The sequence below is a fragment of the Rhinopithecus bieti genome, unplaced genomic scaffold (assembly GCF_001698545.2).
Source record: "Rhinopithecus bieti isolate Rb0 unplaced genomic scaffold, ASM169854v2 scaffold_6380, whole genome shotgun sequence".
NCBI classification, from domain to species: domain Eukaryota; kingdom Metazoa; phylum Chordata; class Mammalia; order Primates; family Cercopithecidae; genus Rhinopithecus; species Rhinopithecus bieti.
In genome coordinates this window covers 12,415,536-12,435,291 of record NW_016806642.1, presented here as the reverse complement: position 1 = coordinate 12,435,291, position 19,756 = coordinate 12,415,536, and the positions used below count along the sequence as shown (strand labels likewise).

Below are 19,756 nucleotides of genomic sequence, written 5' to 3'. Positions count from 1 at the left end.
GTATTTTTTAGTAGAGACGGGGTTTCACCGTGTTAGCCAGGATGGTCTGGATCTCCTGACCTCGTGATCCGCCCGTCTCAGCCTCCCAACGTGCTAGGATTTAAGAAATACATTAGTCTGATATAATGAAATGAGATCAGTTTTACATTCATTCATTTATTCAACATAATTGTTTTAAGTGAGCACCTTCTATCTACAAGGTATGGGTTTAGTACTGTGAACACTGTTGAAAACCAGTGCTCCTGATTTCAAGGAATCTTAAATCATAGGAAGGTATGCTGCCATTAAATACTCAATTAGAACACATTTTTTATTGCAGTAAAATACACCTAAGATTGACCATTTTTACCATTTTAAGTGTACAGTTCAGTGGCATTAAGTACATTCACATTGTTGTGCAACCATCACCACCATCCATCCATTAAACTTTTCCATCTTCCCAAACTGAAACTCTGCACCTGTTAAACACTAACTCCCATTCCCTCCTCCCTGCAGTCCCTGAACCATCATTCCACTTTCTGTCTCTGTGAGTTTGACTACCATAGGAACCTCATATAAGAAGAATCATATAATATTTGTCCCTTTTGTGACTGGTTCACTTAGCAGAATGTCTTCAAGATTCATCCATAATGAGGCATGTGTCAGAATTTCTTTCCCTCTTATGGGTGAATAGGATTCCATTGTGTATGTATAGCACATTTTGTTTACTCATCTATCCATGGGCATTTGGGCTGCTTTCACCTTGTACAGCACATTTAATAAGTACTATAATAGAAGTGGCTGGTGTGTGGAAGGGCAAAAGAGAGACATCTAACCTAGGTTTGTCAATCAGGGAAGAATTCCTGAGGAAATAGTGCCTGAGCTGAGAGGTCTGTAGGATAAAATGGAGTCAGCCAGATAAAGGAAGGGGCAAAGAGAGAGTGGGTAGGGGGAGACAGGAGAAGAATGTCCTAAGCAGAAAAATTTAAAAAGAAGAAGAAGGAAGAGGAGGAGGAGAAGGAGGAGAAGGAGGAAGCATACTTGTGCAAAGAACATATTTGCTATCCAGTATCTCTCACACAAGACCAGGACCCCTCACTCCCTCACTCTTCTACCAGGTAGACAGTTGGAAATATGTAAAAGTATCCTTCTGCTTGTCATTATGAAAGATGTCTTTAGGTATCTGCACAGGGCATCAGGGAAGTGGGGGAAGGGATTCCAAATGTCCTACAGTGCATGGGGCAGCCTTGCAAAAAAAGGAATTGTCCCAACTGGAAATGCTAATTTATGCTTCACTTGAGAAACACTGCTTAATAAATGTTCACTGAATAAAAAAAAAGAAAAAAGAAAAAAGAAAACACGGCACATTTTAGAACTGAATGTGTTTCGTCATGAAGTCCTTGCCCATGCCTAGGTTCTGAATGGTATTGCCTAGGTTTTCTTCTAGGGTTTTTATGGTTTTGGGTTTTACATTTAAATCTTTAATCCATCTTGAGTTAATTTTTGTATAAGGTGTAAGGAAGGGGCCCAGTTTCAGTTTTCTGCATTTGGCTAGGAAGGTGGTGGGCAAGGGGGGAGAACTTAGAGGACGGGTCAGTAGGTGGAGCAAACCCCCTCGGCACACGTATACCTATGTAACAAATCTACATGTTCTGCACATGTATCCCGAAACTTAAGGTTAAAAAAAAAAAGGTGGTTTTCTCTGGTTGTCGGGGGTCAGGCAGACATGAGGCTGAGATCATTTTCACAGTCCCTCTGATACTTTCAGTTCTGTGAGTTTCTTCTCTACATAGTATCTCTGTATTATACCTCTATTTTGCAAACATCGCCTGTATGATCAATTAAACAGCATCTGCTCATTTAATGAGAATGATTCCCCGTGCTTTGCTTGTTAGGTCATTAGGAGAGAGGCACACGTGTGAGTTTGAAGACAGGCAGCCACACCAAGATGTTGCTTATCACACTGTTGTGTAATTGGTGGTTTACTCGGCTGCTAGATTATGAGGCCTGTGGAGCAAGAGGTTTCTCTGATTCATCTTCATATCCCAGTGCCTGGTACACAGTGGATGCTCGGTAAATGTTTGATAGAAGAACGTTATTTTTACAGATGAGAGTATCAGCAACGGAAAAACAAATGACTTCTCAAAGGTGCTGATGGGAGCTCTGGTTTTTAAGGATGGGATTTTACACCCTGTGGAATATTTAGCCTTAGCTCTCCCAAACATGTTCATATACTTTCATAAGAAGAAATAAAGGCAAAGGCAGATTAGTTCAGAAAATTCTCTGAGGTTAGAGAAATAACCTCAAGAGGTTTAAGGTGCATTCAGTTCTCTAGAAGACCTCATCCAGACTGCAAGAACAGAGATACCGTAGGTGGAAAACCAAATAGATAAATGCCATGAGAATACTAGAGCTATCCGGAAAGAGGCTACAGAAAAATCTCATTATTTCAGATCCCACTAATTCTAAATTTGGACAGAATCTGGGCCACATTCCCTTTCTTTTTTTTTTTTTGAGATGGAGTCTCGCTCTGTCGCCCAGGCTGGAGTGCAGTGGCTGGATCTCAGCTCACTGCAAACTCCGCCTCCTGGGTTCACGCCATTCTCCTGCCTCAGCCTCCCGAGTAGCTGGGACTACAGGCACCCTCCACCTCTCCCGGCTAGTTTTTTTTGTATTTTTTTAGTAGAGACGGGGTTTCACCGTGTTAGCCAGGATGGTCTCGATCTCCTGACGTCGTGATCCGCCCGTCTCGGCCTCCCAAAGTGCTGGGATTACAGGCTTGAGCCACCGCGCCCGGCCGCATTCCCTTTCTTCAATAAACCTGTTCTCCATAAATTATACAAAATTACTAGAATGAAGAACAAGAAACGGGGAGCTTATTCATTAATAAATATTTGTGGAAAGCTAACTTTGTTCTTTTCTTATAAAAAAATAATATGCATCATCAAGGAGAATTTTATAAAGTTCCAAGAACTTTAATGTGCATTCTCTCTCCCTGAATTTTTGCAAAATACTTCCAAAGAGTGCCTGGGTCATGCCCCTCTCCATCCCATAATGGAGAAAACTTAGTCTCAGAGAGGTGAAATTACTTGCCCAAGATACTACAGCTTTATGCAAAGAAAAGAATATATAAATATATTTTATTTTGATTGAAAGTCAATGATCAGAAATCTTAAATTATAGTAATAAAGATTGTCAAGTTTTCTCCTCTTGGTGACATTTATGCATACATGGAGAATCAACAATATGACCCTGAACATAGGCCAGTGAAAACATATGACTACGGGAATATTGGCAGTCCAGACAGTTAACACCTTGGGAATGATAGGCCAAGTCCTAAGAGAAATCCAACTTCAGTTAATTCTCAATATCCTTTGGCGTCATTCAGATTTGTAGGTAAAGCCAAAGGGCCATTAGTCTCATCAGTATAAAACCCCTACTTTACAATTGTATTGCTGCCTTATAGTGACCATTATGAGCAGATTCTGAAATTAGGACAGAGGCATTAAAACTAAAGTTTAATATCAACAAGTTAATTTTTTTTTAATGACACTACTCCATGCTGGCAAATATGTGGTAAAACAGACTGCATCGTACATCTGGCAGTACAACTTTTTAGAATATAATTTGATCAAAAAAAGACCAACAGCCTTAAAAATATCCACACATGTTGACCTAGTAATCCTGGAATTTCAATGAAGGAAATAATGACAGTAGTGTACAAAGCTGTGCTCAAAGATACAGATAGAACCTGCATGGCTAACAATATGGTGTTTACTAAATTATGGTATATTCCTATGCTAGAATGCTTTATGTTGATTGAAAATGTTGTTGTAGAAGAATATTTAATTATTGGAAAAATGTGGGTAAGTAAAAAATAGGTTACAAAGCAGCATATATAGTTTAATTTCAACTTTGAAAAAAATATTTTTATGTAAAGAAGAATGGTGGTATATATACAACAAAATCTTGATTGGGTTTATGTCTAAGTGGTGAGATTTCACATAATTTGCACTTTTTTCTTTATGGCTTTTCTGTATTTTATAAATTTTCTACAATAAATATATGATACTTTTATAAATAGAAAAAAGCATAAGGACCAGGCTCCATCAACTATCACTGTGTAACTTTGGGCCAGCAGTTAAGCACTCTGAGCTTAACTGGGCACAGCACTGATATGACGAATCTTTGTGCACCTCTCAAGTGCTTTGCAGAGATGGTCTACCACCAGTAAAACTGCATGTGTAATATTCATCTTGTAAGATTAATATGAGGATCAGTTGTAAGAAAACAGTGAAAGTACTTTGAAAACTACAAAAAAAAAAAAATTCCCAAATATAAGAGATTCCTTTTATTATTGGATCAGATGAAGAAGTTTTTGTTAAGTGCGTGGGTGATTGTACCATAGGACACAGATAAAGGAGTGAAAATATAGACACAGACTCTGACAGCACGGAAATAAACATGAAAGAGTATGCGTGTCTATTCACATGGGTAAATATGTCATACAGCACAGTCAGAGTCACGAGATGATGCATCTCAGTATCTCAGAGTCTCAGACACTCTCATTGGTGCCATTTATATGGAAGATGAACTATCTTTTCCTCAAAAGTGAGGTTATAACTGTCTTGAGTTTAGGCAATTGCCAGTAAAATCTTTAATTTCAAAATTTTAAATATATAACTTTAAAATGTCTGCACATCCCTTAGATATCATTAAAGATTCAGATCTCGGTCTTTAGAGGTGCTGGCATTTTTAATTTAAATATTGAGGCCACACTTCTCTGGTAATTTCTTGCAGATTTGCAATCTCCTAATTTTCTAAATAGTTTTTAGAAATCAAATCTAATCTGGCAGGTAAATCCCTGAGCTATATGAATGAGGCTCCTGGAGATGGGACTGAGAATCGGGGTGATGACCATAGAAATATCTGGCTGAAGCCATAATACAGAAGCTGCCTAGGGCTGAAATGGCTGAATACTGCATCTGACTTTGTGCTCATCAGACAGACTGTGAGGCTTGAGGCTTGAGTCAGAACCCAAAAGTCACTGGCTTTTGCTCTCAGTGCTCAGAATGCCTGTCCCTCCCAACCCACAACCCTGGCCTCATGCCTCATGTTCATTGCTTTCTGTGGAAGAATGGCATTAGTAATATCTATAGTTCATAGTGTGATTGTGAGGACGGAATGAGTCAGTGTTCGTAATTTACTCAGCACAGTCGCCATAGCACCGAAGATTCGACATGCCCGAGTTCATCTCTCACCATCTCAGCAGCTCTGCTAGGCTAATTTTTTCCCTCTCATCCCTCAGATCATCCTTACACATGTTCTGTATACATGTTCCAGGACCTAGGGTACACAGGCATCAAAATTTGGAGGTGCAGCCCCATAGGTCCCTGAAGGAACTCCCAACTTTGGGGAGGGCTCCCTCCTCTGGCAGGTCACAGGATGAAGAAAAGAGGTGAGACTCACACGCTGCAGAGATAATCAGGCAGAGTTTCTGTCTGTCAGGAACTTACACTGTAATATTAGTGTAGTGCTCCATACACAGTACCTACTTTCCTTTCCTGTCAATCTGCATATTATATTTCTTCTATAGCAGGTTATACTGTATATCTTATATGTAGTAGGTATTATATAATCTCTTTGTAAAATGCATATGGCAATAAAAAAGGCGAGTATATACTACATGTACATGAAAGTAGGAGAAAAGGATAAGGGAAAGGAAGAAAGCAAGTTAGATGGATGGGTAAACAGAAAGAAAAATGAGGGAAAAATGTGTTACCTATGCATTAAGGTCATTAATATGACCAAAGGTTGAGATTTAATGCATTATATGCAAGCTTTAATACATTTTATGCAACCTTCTACTCATCTACAAATTGAAGGAACCCTGAGAAGGACAGACATGGCTGGAACAAAGTGGGTTGTACCACTGCAGCCCACCCGAAGAGGTGGTGGAGATGCCATTTTCTGTCTCAGGGAGATGGTAGTTTACAGAGTTCAGATGCCACCCACAGCAATCAAAGGTTTATAGGCATAGCTAGACAAAGAGGTGAACCAAAGGCTTCTTGACTTTTACAATGAAAAATTCAGTGCAATTCCACAAATATCTACTGGGAGTTGATCATGTGCCAGGAGGTAGGAGATACAAGGATGACTAAATCATGGACCCTGCCCTCAAGTCACGTACAGTCTAGCATTTTTGTTTCTCTTTGTTAAAATTCTCTCAATCTTTCATATCGCAAATAGAAGAGTATGCAGAGACTCTACCAGCTTGGCATGGCTATTCTTATTTTAAAGAAAAACAGTGAAAATTCCAAGAAAAAAAGTAGTGACTGAGTATAGGATCTAAAAATGTGAAGGTGTTAAATTCACCTCACTATTAATTCCAGAATCGAAAATTAAGTATGTATAGTTAGTAACTTCAGTACAGAACGGAAGCCAATAAATCACTGAAGCGTTCTGTTGTAGGTAACATCTGGAACAGAATGGATACACTCATACCTATTTCTTTGTTTTGGCAGGCACACAGGGGCGATATGAAACAATGTAGCAGACAGGGCACCCCTCACTGGCTGAGACATCTTGGTAAGCCCCTGAACCTCTCTGAACGTTGGCATCATATTCTATAAAAAAGAGATAATACCTCTATTTTCCAAAATTGTTATGGCTAGCTAATTAATGCTCTCATAGTCCAAAGGAGAACACTGAGCTACTAAGAGGTTCAGTGATTCATCAAGTATGAAATGACACGTATGTCAAGCTTTTACAGCAAGATCTGGCAAAATAGTAAGCGTAATCATTATCATTACTATTGTTTTCATTGTCATTTTCCTCATTGCAGTTCAATATGCATACTTCTAACTACGTAACTCTTCAAATTCAAGCCTGCTAATGGCAAATCTAGCCCTTTGTCCACAACACTAGCCACCCAGACCCCAGGCTCCATCCTGGTCACCCAGCCCCTGTGCTCCTCTCCATCACCCTGTCCCCAGGTTCAAGCCTGCATTTCCTCAGACACAGCTCTCCCCAACAAAAGATGAATTTCACTAGTCTCTTCTCACTTTGACCCAGTCCCTTACTTTCTATGACACCACGTTCCTTTACTGTAACCAGAACTATGATTGCTTCTCCACCTCTGGCCATCTCTGCAAAGCACTTGAGAGGTGCACAAAGAATCCTCATATCAGTGCTGTGCCTAATTACAGTATCATCATTTTGATACAAACAGCTCCCTTAAGGAGTGTCTTCATAAAAATAGAAGCACCTATTAAATAACCACGGCACAGTCATGGAAAATGAGTTTTAAATTAAAATTTAAAACAAATGAGGGAGATAGAAAAACAATAAGCAGTAGACCCCATATAAAGCAATCAGCCATCTAAATAAAAGCAGAGACACCCAAGTGGACAGCTCTGATTTATCAAGTGTAACAGCCTCTGGAATTTGGATGAGAATTTTCAGAAGCGTCTTTCTCCATTACTCAGTTGACCCTCAAAGGTACAGGAAGCTCCCAGAGCACGTTAATATTTGTGATTTACAAAGCGCACATGTCACAGGCCCTTTCATGAGGACAAAGAAAGTACAGTGGAAAAATGCCCTGACCTTGCCTCGCTTTTTTCCTTTTCTGTAACACTGATTATTTTCTAACAGATTATATTATTTATGTATGTCTATTTTTTCTTTTCTGTCTCTCCACCTTAGAATGTAAACTCCACAAAGTGGGGACCTTCATTTTGTTCACCAATGTATCCAAATCCTGGGGAACGCTCCCTGGCACACAGTAGGTACTCAATAAGTAGCTTTTGAATAAATAGATAAAAATTTAAGAGTAGTTTTGTTCAAGTGACCTAACCTTCCTGAGTCTTAGTCATCTCATCTGTAAAATGGGGATAAAAACATGTAATTAATAGTTGTATTGTAATAATTCAATGACAAAAATGTATGTGAAGTACTTAGCACCATGCCTGGTAATCAGTACTCAACAAATGGTAGCAATAAATAATACCCTGGGCGTGGTAGTTCACGCCTGTAATCCCAGCACTTTGGGAGGCCAAGGCGGGTGGATCACCTGAGGTCAGGAGTTCAAGACCAGACTGGCCAACATGGCAAAACCCTGTCTCTGGTAAAAATACAAAAATTAGCCAGCATGGTGGGACGCGCCTGTAATCCCAGCTACACAGGAGGCTGAGGCATGAGAATCGCTTGAACCCGGGAGGTGGAGGTTGCAGCGAGCAGAGATCATGCCATGGCACTCCAGCCTGGGAGACAACAGTGAGAGTCTCAAAAAAAAAAATCAAAAATCAAAAATCAAATATCAAAATAAATAAATAATACAATTCTTTAGTGATGAATATTTATCTTGAAAGTTCACACAAAACACTCTACACTCATCACTCATCCCAAAATCAGACACAAAAGAGCAGTGAACAAAGGATCCAGAAATAAAAAACCATAGCTTTCCACCTAGTCTTCATCCCCTAATGCCAAAGGGCTCATGGGCCCATCATGGGATCAGAATGAGAAAATTAGAAGAATCCTTAATAATCAACCAGAACAGGGTCAGCAGATGACTTTATTTTTACAAATAAAGTTTTATTAGAATGTAGCCACAGTCATTTGCTTACATATCGTGTGCAGTGACTTTGATGCCACAGTGACAAAATTAAATAGTTGCACTATTTAAACTCTGTATAACCCTCAGAGCCTAAAGTATTTACCATCTGGCCCTTTAAGAAAAAATATGTCATATGACCCTTGGTTTTCAGATGGGGAAACGGGCCTGCAAGCAGATGAGCCATCCCCAAGGTCACTCAGCAATTTTAGGCTCTGGATCTTTGAAACTAGTGCCTCCCACATCTCTTCAGAGGCCCAAATAGTCACTGTAAATCTTCAGTCACAGGGCCTGTCTGCATGCTGGCAACTCTAAGTGCAGTCTGACTTCTGCCCTGGTGAGCAGATGAATGATCACTTGCTTACAAGAGGCCCTAATTATGCCCATGAAGAGGTGAGACGCGACCGCCTGGAGCTGGAATGAACATGGGCCTTAGCACCATATAATATTGGGATCAGTATCCAGCTCCACAATGTGCTGGATATTTGTTTTTGTGTAAGCTGCTTAATCCCTCGGGTCTCAGTTTCTCATCTGTCTAATGGGATAGTGGCTTCTTAGTTGAGCACTTAGAGGATTCAGTTAAACAAGGCCAAGCACGTAAAAGCAACTAGCTTAGAAAATAGTACCACCATACCTTTTTATTTATTTATTTATTTATTTATTTATTTTTGAGACGGAGTCTCGTTCTGTCGCCCAGGCTGGAGTGTAGTGGCCACATCTCAGCTCACTGCAAGCTCTGCCTCCCGGGTTTACGCCATTCTCCTGCCTCAGCCTCCCGAGTAGCTGGGACTACAGGCGTCCGCCACCTTGCCCGGCTAGATTTTGTATTTGTTAGTAGAGACGGGGTTTCACTGTGTTAGCCAGGATGGTCTCGATCTCCTGACCTCGTGATCCGCCCGTCTCAGCCTCCCAAAGTGCTGGGATTACAGGCTTGAGCCACCGCACCCGGCCCACCATACCTTTTTAAAGACCAAGACTGATAAAAGGAATCATTAAGAACATTTCTGAGTTGACCAAATCTGCTTGAAAACATTCATGGTCTCACTTCCCAGGGTGTTGTGAACATCCCTTTTTTCTGTCATGAATTACAGACTTGGTCCTATAAATTATCTCATGAAGGCAGCTTCCTGACAGTGCCAATTTCTAAAAATATGTTGATTTTGAGCTACGAATTGATTTTTTTTGTTGTGATAAATTAAAATCCAATATCATCCAACAAGACACTAACCACACAAAGACCCAATTTTTCCCCTTAGAGTTCTATCTATTTGACATTAAAATAGATCTAGGGCAGCCATGGGCCAGTGGAAGCCCTGAACATTGAATATAATATGCAAAGAGTATGGGGTGGTCTAGAGAGGAGAGATTGTAGATTAAAGAAAGACAAAATTTAAAAAATAGGAAAAAGAAGAGGACCCTCCCTGCTTCCTGTTTTGTGAGCATCAGAAAATGACTCAAATCTGTCCAGAGCAACGTTCAAGTCTAGGCTTTTGCAAATAATTTATAGGGAGATCTCATGGCTCACTTCTCTTTGGGTTTCAGATCTCTTCATTCGCAAATGCATGGGTTAGTTCCTGCCTAAGGGAGCTTCCATCCCTGACATCCTATGACTGGATAATTCTGAATCATGGATATTTTACTGTCTACGTGGCAAAACTAGCATCTTTAGTATATAGCATCTTGGGCTCCAATATCAGGGCCAGACGATTAGCATTTCATTGTAAGCTGACGTAGTCATTGTTTCCTTGTTCCTCCCTTCTCTCTCTTTCATTCTATCCATCCCTGAATGTCTTCCCTTTTACCTTCAATGACCAGTTAGCATCTCTGTCACATGCCAGGGTCTCCTATGCCAGGCCTTGCCGACACAACAATAAATGAGCCAGGGTACCGTGTGGAGCTGGTAGTCTGATGGGAGTGTGAGTCAACTCATTATGACACAGATGATCATGTGCTAGGATATAGTAAGCAGAAGATGAAGTAGGGACATCATAAAAGGCTTTCTTAATTCTGCTCAGAGGACATAGAAAGACTGCACAGGAGATAGGACAATATAGCCAATAATGTAATATTATTTAACACCTTGGGCTTTTTACTTTACTCTGCACTATTCTAAGTCTTAGAAGACTAAAATTAATCTTTCACCAATGCTAAGACATAGGTACATTTATTATCTCCATCTTATGGATGAGTAAACAGAGACACACACACATTAAGAAAAATTACTTTACACTACCATATGACCCAGAAATCCCACTACTGCGTACATATCCAAAGAAATGAAATCAGTGTATTGAAGAGATATCTGCACTCCCATGTTCACTGTAGCATTATTCATAATAGCCAAGAAATGGAATCAACTTAAGTGGGTATCAGCGAATGAATACATAAAGAAAATGTGGTATATATATGCAATGAAATACTGTCAAGCCCCAAAAAAGAAAATCGTGTCATTTGGAGAACATGGATGAGCCTGGGGGACATTATATTAAGTGAAATAAGCCAGGAACAGAAAGACAAATATTACATGATCTCATTTATATGCTGAATTCATAAAAGCAGAGAGTTGAATGGTAGTTATCAGAGGGAGGGTTGGGTGGGGAGATTGGAGAGATGTTAGTAAAAAGATACAAAATTTTGGTTAACTAGAAATAATTTCATCTTTCCCTTAGTCTAGTTGCATTTCTGGAAAATTCAGTATTATGTATATGGGTAAAAATACTTTGTTTATGCGCTAAATGGAGTTAGCTTTTTAAATTCACATAATTACCAACAGGTTATTCATCTACATGAATGTCTAGGAAGACATTAGAAAGTCATAGAGCATAGGAAAATATCTTCTGCTGTATGCGTCTGCCCTGAATATTGCAGATTATTTAGCAGCCTTGGCTTTTAACAATTAAATTTCTGCATTACCAACCCCTCTGCAAAAAGCTGTGACTACCAAATTGCCTACATACATTTCCTAACCACTCCTTTGAGACACAGAACCGTCAAGTTGAGAATCTCTGAAACAAAAGAAAGAAAATAAGCTTGGGTATTATAGAGTTCTAATTTGAATTCAACTTCTTTCGAGTGACCAGAGTGGAGCCTGGGGGTCAAATGACCAGGGTGGAACTTCATGAAGTCATTTAACCTACCTGTACCTTAGTTGATCCTTCTATAAAAGGGGGATGATAAAAAATTCCAAGAACTGTTGGATGTCAAATGAGACAGATCCATGAAAGCCTGCTCTAAACCACACTGTCATGTTTACAGGCTAGCCCTTATCCCCAGTCTTGTGAGAGTCCTGTGCACTGTCTCACTGTCCAGGATGACAGCAACATCCCAGATACTTCTGGGTCCTAGAGACCACCAGGTCCCAGTGTGATGCTCTACAGCCTCCTCAGCTTTTTCCTATCTCCTTCCCTGAGACATTTCCCTTTCTCAACCTCATTTGCTCTCTCCAAACCTTGCTCAAAACATCCAGTTTGAACTGAAAGGAGAACAGACTTGTTTCTGATGAGGCACAGATAAGGTGACATCTGGTTTTCACTGAGGAATAAATTATTAAATCAGCCCTGAAATTTCAGTGCAGTTACTGTATTTAAAACACAATTACCTATCTATTTTGAGGGACAATATTGAATCCTAGGCCACTCTCACCTCCTAACTGTTACGTTTTAGTCATTTTGTGTACGTTTGCTGATTCTTAATCATGAAGTCATTTTAGTTTTTGTGTAGTAAGTATTACCGGGCACCAGCTATGTGTGAGTCATTGTGCTAGCTAGATAGACAACAGCGATGAACACAAAGATGAGGCCTTATTTATCTCTATATTTATAAAGTTACCCAATAATTATTTCCTGAGTGAATACACATATATATCTTTCTCTTCCATATATCTGTGCCTTTAGAAATACTGTTTTCTCTTCCCTTACTTAATTATTCTGGTCCTCTCCAACTCATTCCTCCACTGCCAAGTCAGTGAAATTTTTCAGGAACATTCTTGGCAAAGTTAAACCCCAGTCTATGAACATGGACAACTCTGTTCACACTTGTATCTGTATCACACAATGACTCACACATAGCTGGTGCCCGGTAATACTTACTACATAAAAAATGAAATAACTTCGTGATTAAGAATCAGCAAATGTGCACAAAATAACTAAGGCATAGCAGGTAGGAGGTGAGAGTAGCCCAGTATCTTGGCAGCTGTTAGTTCTCTCTGTGAGTCTGGGTTCACTAATGAACTATGAGCATCTCAGAGGCAAGGACAGTGACCAATTCATCTTCAAATCCTCAGGAAACAGGGCTGCACATGGCATAGAGTAGGCATCTAATATGTTACAAGTTGAGTATCCCATATCCAAAAATTTGAAACCTAAAATTCTCCCAAGTCCAAAACTTTTTGAGCTCTGACATGATGCTCAAAGGAAATGCTCACTGGAGCATTTCAGATTTTGGATTTTTGGATTTAGGATGCTCAACTGTTAAGTATATATAATACAAATATTCCAACATCTGAAAAACTCTAAAATTTGAAACACTTCTGGTCCCCAGCATTTCAGATAAGGGATACTCAACCTGTACTGCCTAATCATATATGGGTTATACTGTCAACATTCTATCTATCCAAGAAAACTACGGATGAAGCAGCCCCAGTTGTAACTCCACCTCTTTTGTCTTCACTCAGGAAAGCTCAGGAAAGAATGAAAGTGAGTAACAGTGACAATAAGACAGAGATAATAGGGAATCTGCTCTAATATAGATCAAAGCATAAAATGATTTTATAAAATCATTTATAAAATTTGGTATGCTATTATTAGTAACACTTCACTAGTATCAGAGATTCTGGACCAAGCTACCAAGCTCTGCCATTTGTTAGCTGTGTGACTTAAATTATATGGACCCTGGCTTTCCCATCTGCAAAATGGTGATAATAATAACATCTACTTCATAGAATTGCCGTAGCATACTTAGATTGTTGCGTCTAATAGCTTTAAATAAGTGTTGGCTCATTCAAATGAATAAGCAAAATTCACATGTGTCTGTGGCAACAAGGATGTTGCAACATCTTGAAAAGTTGATGCAGACCACTGCCCTTCATCCTAAGAAACAGACTTACTTGTAGGGTCCTGCAGTGTGTATCATTTTTTATGATATAAAGTCGTAATAATTATATGGATTGAAATGGTGACTGGAGAGAGAAGAGAGTCAGTGAGGTTCACTAGAAAGTCTTGGAGTTGAAAAGTCTCTTCTGAGTCAACAGCCAGGTCAGGGACACTCACAGAATCTCACTGTCCTTATCTGCAAACTGAAGATGACATAACTCCTTCCTTGTCATCCATCTGGTCTACAGACCTAGTAACATCATGATATATTAGCAATATCTAGGTATCTAAATGTATGAACAGCTTTCACTATTGATTTATTCCCTGCAACAAGCTAATGATAAAACAAAATTTACTCACATAAGGATTAGGATCAGGAGTTCTTTGAAATTCAAGACAGGGTGTAAATTGCTGCAAAGGGTCTCTTTAATTGGGATCAAAACATTTTGACAGTTTTGGATTTTAGCTATTGTCATGTTCCGCAAATGTTTCTTTTCTTGGTTTTAAAAAAAAGTGCAGTCAAGCTCGAGCAAAAAACTGCAGATGAGATAAACAACTAAGATTATCATTCCAAATGATCAAGACCCAGTTTTCCATTTCTTTGATATGGAAAAAAAAACTTCATTTACAACCCATGCTGCACATTGAGTCAGCCCCCTGCTGGGCAATGACTAAGGTTTAGTAAACTGTTCTGCTCATAATCTCCAATGGAGGTTTTTCAAATAAAAAGCATCAATAGATATGACTGTGAGAGAAAACATAATCTTAAAATTAGTCTCTGAACTCAACTTAGATGTGACTTTGTTCAGCACTTTATCTTCTACTTGACTTTCTTCAACAATATTTCATCAGATGGTTGGTGCTTGAATACCCCCAGTGACGGTGAACTCTGTCACACAAAAGGCAGTCCATTTAACTGCTGACTGATAGAAAAGCCTTCTTACTGATAAACAGAAACCACCTCCTAAAAATTCTATCAATTAGTCCTGGTTCCATTCCTTGAGGTCACACAGAGCAAGTCAGCTCCTCTTCCTACTTGACAATTCATATAAAGACTGTTAATGCTAGGCACGGTGGCTCACGCCTGTAATCTGAACACTTTTGGGAGGCCAAGGGGGGGGGCGGGGTGGATCACCTCAGGTCAGGAGTTCGAGACCAGCCTGGCCAACATGGTGAAACCCTGTCTTTACTAAAATACAAGATAAAATAGCAGGGTGTGCTAGCGCACACCTGTAATCCCAGCTACTTGGGAGGTTGAGGTAGGAGAATTACTTGAACCTGAGAGGCAGAGGTTGCAGTGAACCAAGATTGCACCACTGCACTCCAGCCTGGGTGACAAAGTGAGACTCCATCTCAAAAACAAACAAAAACAAAACAAAACAAAACAAAACAAACAAACCAACAACAACAAAAAAAACAAAACAAAAAAAGAAAAACTATTAATATGGGGTACCCTGACCCTTATCATCTTTACTTCAGAGTGAAACATATTCAGTCCTTTTAACCATTTTTTAGGACCTTTGTTAAGGCATATTAACAAGCTAAGATTGCCAGATGCTACAGAAGTCTAATGTTAATCTAACAAAACTGGGGTAGACTAAGTGAGACAGAAAACATTCAACTTTACTTCCTTCCTAATTCTCCACTAGGGATCTAACATGTCCTCTACAAAGCTAAATGGCTTTGGGCGGAAATGATTTTACTGTTGTTCTCTTTGTGTCTGGCTAAATAATCAAAAATAGTGCTGCAAGGTTTGGTGGTATCTTTCTTTGGGGACAGTTTAGCCACATTTGAGTAAGGATGCAGATAAAAGTAAAGAACATAAACTACCCTAATTAGTTAAAATCAAGGTAATTAGGACTTCAATGATCTGGGCACAGCCTATTTGATGGTGGGGTCCGTGATAAAACAGCAAAGCCCAAAACATGACCCTCGGACAAGATAAAACACCAGATACCCTTTACCTCTGTCCTTTTCCCTTTGATTACACACACCAAGTATCATGGTAATGGAAGAGACTAGAGATGATATCATATATTGGGGCATATAAATCATTGTGAAAGTATCTCTCAGTTGGGCTTGATCCACATTACTAAGCTCCCACAAAGAATGCTGGAGGACTACAAGCCCAGAGTTCGCCATATTCTGTGTTCCCAAAGATCATATGAGCCACATCTGTGTCAAGCAGTTTTGGTTCAGCGTAGTTTCCAGGTCCCCACTTGTCTGGATCCTCCTCATAAGAATATGTTTCCATTTGTCTATATCCAATTTAAAATGTGGAGTTCAGAACTGAGCATGGGTCTCCAAACTATGGTCTTCACAGAACAGAGAACCCACCTCCCCAGGGTTTTGAAGCTATATTTTTATGAAGGCAGATAAAGCTTACATTAGGCTTGTAATCCTGTCGAATTCAAGCCCTTTTACTACCAATGCTTGTGCCTTCATCCTAAACTCCCTTCTACCAAGGCGTCCCCAGATAGGCCCACCTTCTATAATATAGAGGTAAATTGCATTGATTTTTTATTCAGGTTGACTTGAGGTGAAATCCTAGTTCTGCTTCCTACATGCTGGGTTGTATTGTAAATACTTTTAAATTTTCTGTATATGATGTTTTGACATCTTAAGAAATCTTTCTGACTGGGGAGAGACTGTTTCTCAATTCTTAGACATAATAAAGGACCCAGCCAGGAACATGTCTTTGATATGCAAACTAACCAATCCAGAGTCATCCCTCCTCTGCCTGGTTCATACACCCCAGAAAGCAATATTCCTCTGCCTTCATTATCTCGGGGCAGAGGGGGATCACCCCTACAGCTTAGAGCCAGACAAAACGATTCAAACTAGCCAATCACTTGCTGTGACCTGCCTTGCCTTGGACTGCCAATCTCAATAAAGGAGTGGCCTTAGGTCTCCCCCTTCTGCTCCTTGTCTCTTGCCTCCTGACCACCCTGGTGTCTTTCCCATGTGGCCCTGTGTGGTGTGCTGTGCTCCAGTCTCTAGGACCTGTGAGTATAACAAACTGTTTTGTTTGTTTGTTTGTTTGTTTGTTTCCAGAGGCTCTCCAATGTCTCCTCTTATGGCTGCACCTGACTGAACAAAGAAAATGTTGTATATATACACCATGGAGTACTATGCAGTCATAAAAAGGAATGAGACCACATCTTTTGTGGGAATGTAGATGGAGTTGGAGGCCATTATCCCTAACAAACTAATACAGGAACAGAAAGCCAAATACCACATGTTCTCACTTATAAATAGGAGCAAAATGATGAGAACTCGTGGACACATAGGCGGGAACAATAGACATTGGAGCCTACTTGAGAGTGGAGGGTTGAAGGAGAGAGAGGAAGAGAAAAAATAACTATTGGGTACTAGGCTTAGTACCTAGCTGACAGAATAATCTGTACAACAAACCCTGAGACATGAGTTTACCTATAGAACAAACCTGCACATGTGTTCCTGAACCTAATTAAAAAAGAAAAAGAATACAAAACGTGGGTGAACTTAGAAAAGATTTATCTTGAGAGATAATAGGCATCATTGTTAAACAAAAGGACTCAGGAGCCAGACTGCCTAGGTTCTAATCCTGCCTCTGTCACCCCTTACTGCCAGCAAGTTATGTAAACTTTTCTGTCCTTGCTATCTTCAACTATAAAATGAGAATAATAGTACCATCTACCTCCTAGGGTTGTCGTGAGGATTAAATGACCTGGTACTTATAAAGAGCTTACCACAATGCCTGGCACATAATATATACTTGATAAAGTAGCTATTAGTATCACCTCATAGGAATGTTGCAAGAATGAAACTGAATTATGTATGTAAACTCACTAACATGTGTCTAGTATATAGGAGGTACTCCATAATGAGAGTTACACCTAGCTATTTTTTATTGTGGTAAAATACATAACATACAATGTACCATTTTAACTATTTTTCAGCATGCAGTTCAGCTGCATTAAATACCTTCACATTTCTGTGCAACCATCACCACATTCATCTCCAAAAGATTCCATCTTCCCAAATTGAAACCTCATGCCTACTAAATAATAACACTTCATTTTTTTCTTTTCCCTGGTCTCCGGCAATCACCATTCTATTTTCTGTCTTTATGACTGTGACTATGTTAAGTAATCCATATAAATGGTATCATACAATATTTGTCTTTTTGTGTCTGGCTTAATTCACTCAGCATAATGTCTTCAAGGCTCATACACATTGTAGCACATGTGAGAATTTTCTTTCATTTGAGAGCTCCATAGAATTTCACTGTCTGTATATACAACATTTTGTATTCATCCATCTACAGGCATGGGTCGCTTCTACCTTTTGGCTACTGAAAGTAATGCTGTTATGATCAGGGGTGTACGGATATCCATTCTATTACTAGTTATTCAGGAGTAATTTTTCTATAGCTTTTTTTCCTGAAGAAAATCCATTTTTTACATTTAAACTATCATCTTACTACCCTTATGTTATCTTCATACTAGTCAGAACAAGGAAGAGAAAATAATAATGCAAAATGACCGGGGTCATGTAACTCAGATGGTTAAGTATTATTTATAAAGTGCTTGATAAATTACCTCTGTGAAGTTCATGGTAGGTGATATACATGGAGGTGTTTTATAAGCTGTAAAACACTGAATAAATACAAGGAAAAAGACGTCTATTTGACTCTTGTTTTCTTGGAAAACGGATCATAGAAGGTCTTTCTATTTTCCTCTTACCACCAATGAACAGGACTGACAGTGTCAGGAGAGCTCTGGGGATGAATCTGGGAGTTAATTGCAGCTGTAAGGTTGATGAAAACACAAACCACTTCTTTGGAGGGTTCAACAAACATATCAGCCCTTAAATTTCCTGGTCGTGCAGTGATAGATTTCTTTTTTTAAGATTGAGAACTCCATTTATTCTTTTTGATTACAGCAATTGCAAGGTGCTCCAGGTTAAACTCAAGAGAGTCTGGATGCTTTGACCGAGTCAAAAGATGTACATGTATCTCCCTCTAGGACGCATGTCATTAAAGTTGCCAACACACAAAGAAATTTAACTTAAACTGTCACATTACACATTGATCTTCAAAGCTCATCAATCTCCCATCAGATTACCAGGATAGTGGGACACTTTTATCACCATTACACTACAAGAAACACAGTGCAGTCACAGTGTGGCCAAGTCAGCATAGAGACCTGCTTTGATGGATGATCAGAGTTGATCAAGTTTGTCAGTTGCTTTATGTGTTTGTACGCTTGTTTTAGATTCCTTCCCAGAGAGTAGAGGCTTTTAAGGGCACATGTGTCAATGGATTCAATTTCACAAAGCCATGTGATTGCTTTACTTACCCCTGTCTTCTCATCAAAGATTTTGATTCCTCCAAAGGAGATGGTTAAAAAGATTTTCTGTTTGTGTTCTCCTTTGGAACGAGCGCCAGCAACAACGCCCTGTTGACAGGAAGAACATGGTTTTTACTTTAGTGTTTTCATTTGAAAATTCTCTCTGGTCCCAAAGGCACGTCAGATACCATCAACCAATGCCACCAATCATGCACACTGCTTTCCTTTCGCACTTCCACATTTCTCTACTCAGTGCGCTCACATCTTCTTGGTGTTTTAGGGTCATGCTCGTCCTAGTGCTTCTAACACATTGTATAGAGAAATGTTTGAATGTTCACTCACTTAACTAATCGAACTTTATAGAATGGTGTCTAGATGCTCAGCTCAGAATTGGGGGTCCCAAGACAGACACAATATGGTTTTCATATTAATGTCTTTTGTGGGTTTTATATTAGATATGGTTTTAACCTTTTAAATAAAGGTGAGCCACTAAGTATATTCCTACATACAATTTTATTTTTCATAATTCTGGAAAAAGTTTTCATATGAATCAATTTCAGATAATAGAAAGAAAATAAAAGCAAATGCTAGACTGTCCATTTTGCTGGAAAAAAAATGTGATCACCATAGTTAAATGCCTATTGATTGCAATTTTATCCAAAGACATTTTGTGTTTACCACTACCCTTGTTCCTCTCATTCTCACATTCCATTCATCAAAAAAAAAAAAAAAAAAAAAAA

The 19,756-nt window shown here is 39.3% G+C and overlaps 1 protein-coding gene across 4 annotated transcripts in view; it reads right to left on the bottom strand.

Annotated features, from left to right (window-relative positions):
• Positions 1-19,756, bottom strand: part of DAB1 (DAB adaptor protein 1) — a 1,277,266-nt gene that overhangs the window by 120,800 nt on the left and 1,136,710 nt on the right. For all 4 annotated transcript variants that reach the window (XM_017877258.1, XM_017877259.1, XM_017877257.1 and 1 more), the window contains one exon: positions 19,026-19,124. In XM_017877258.1, coding sequence (XP_017732747.1) covers positions 19,026-19,124 — 99 coding nt within the window. The remainder of the gene's footprint in view (positions 1-19,025; positions 19,125-19,756) is intronic.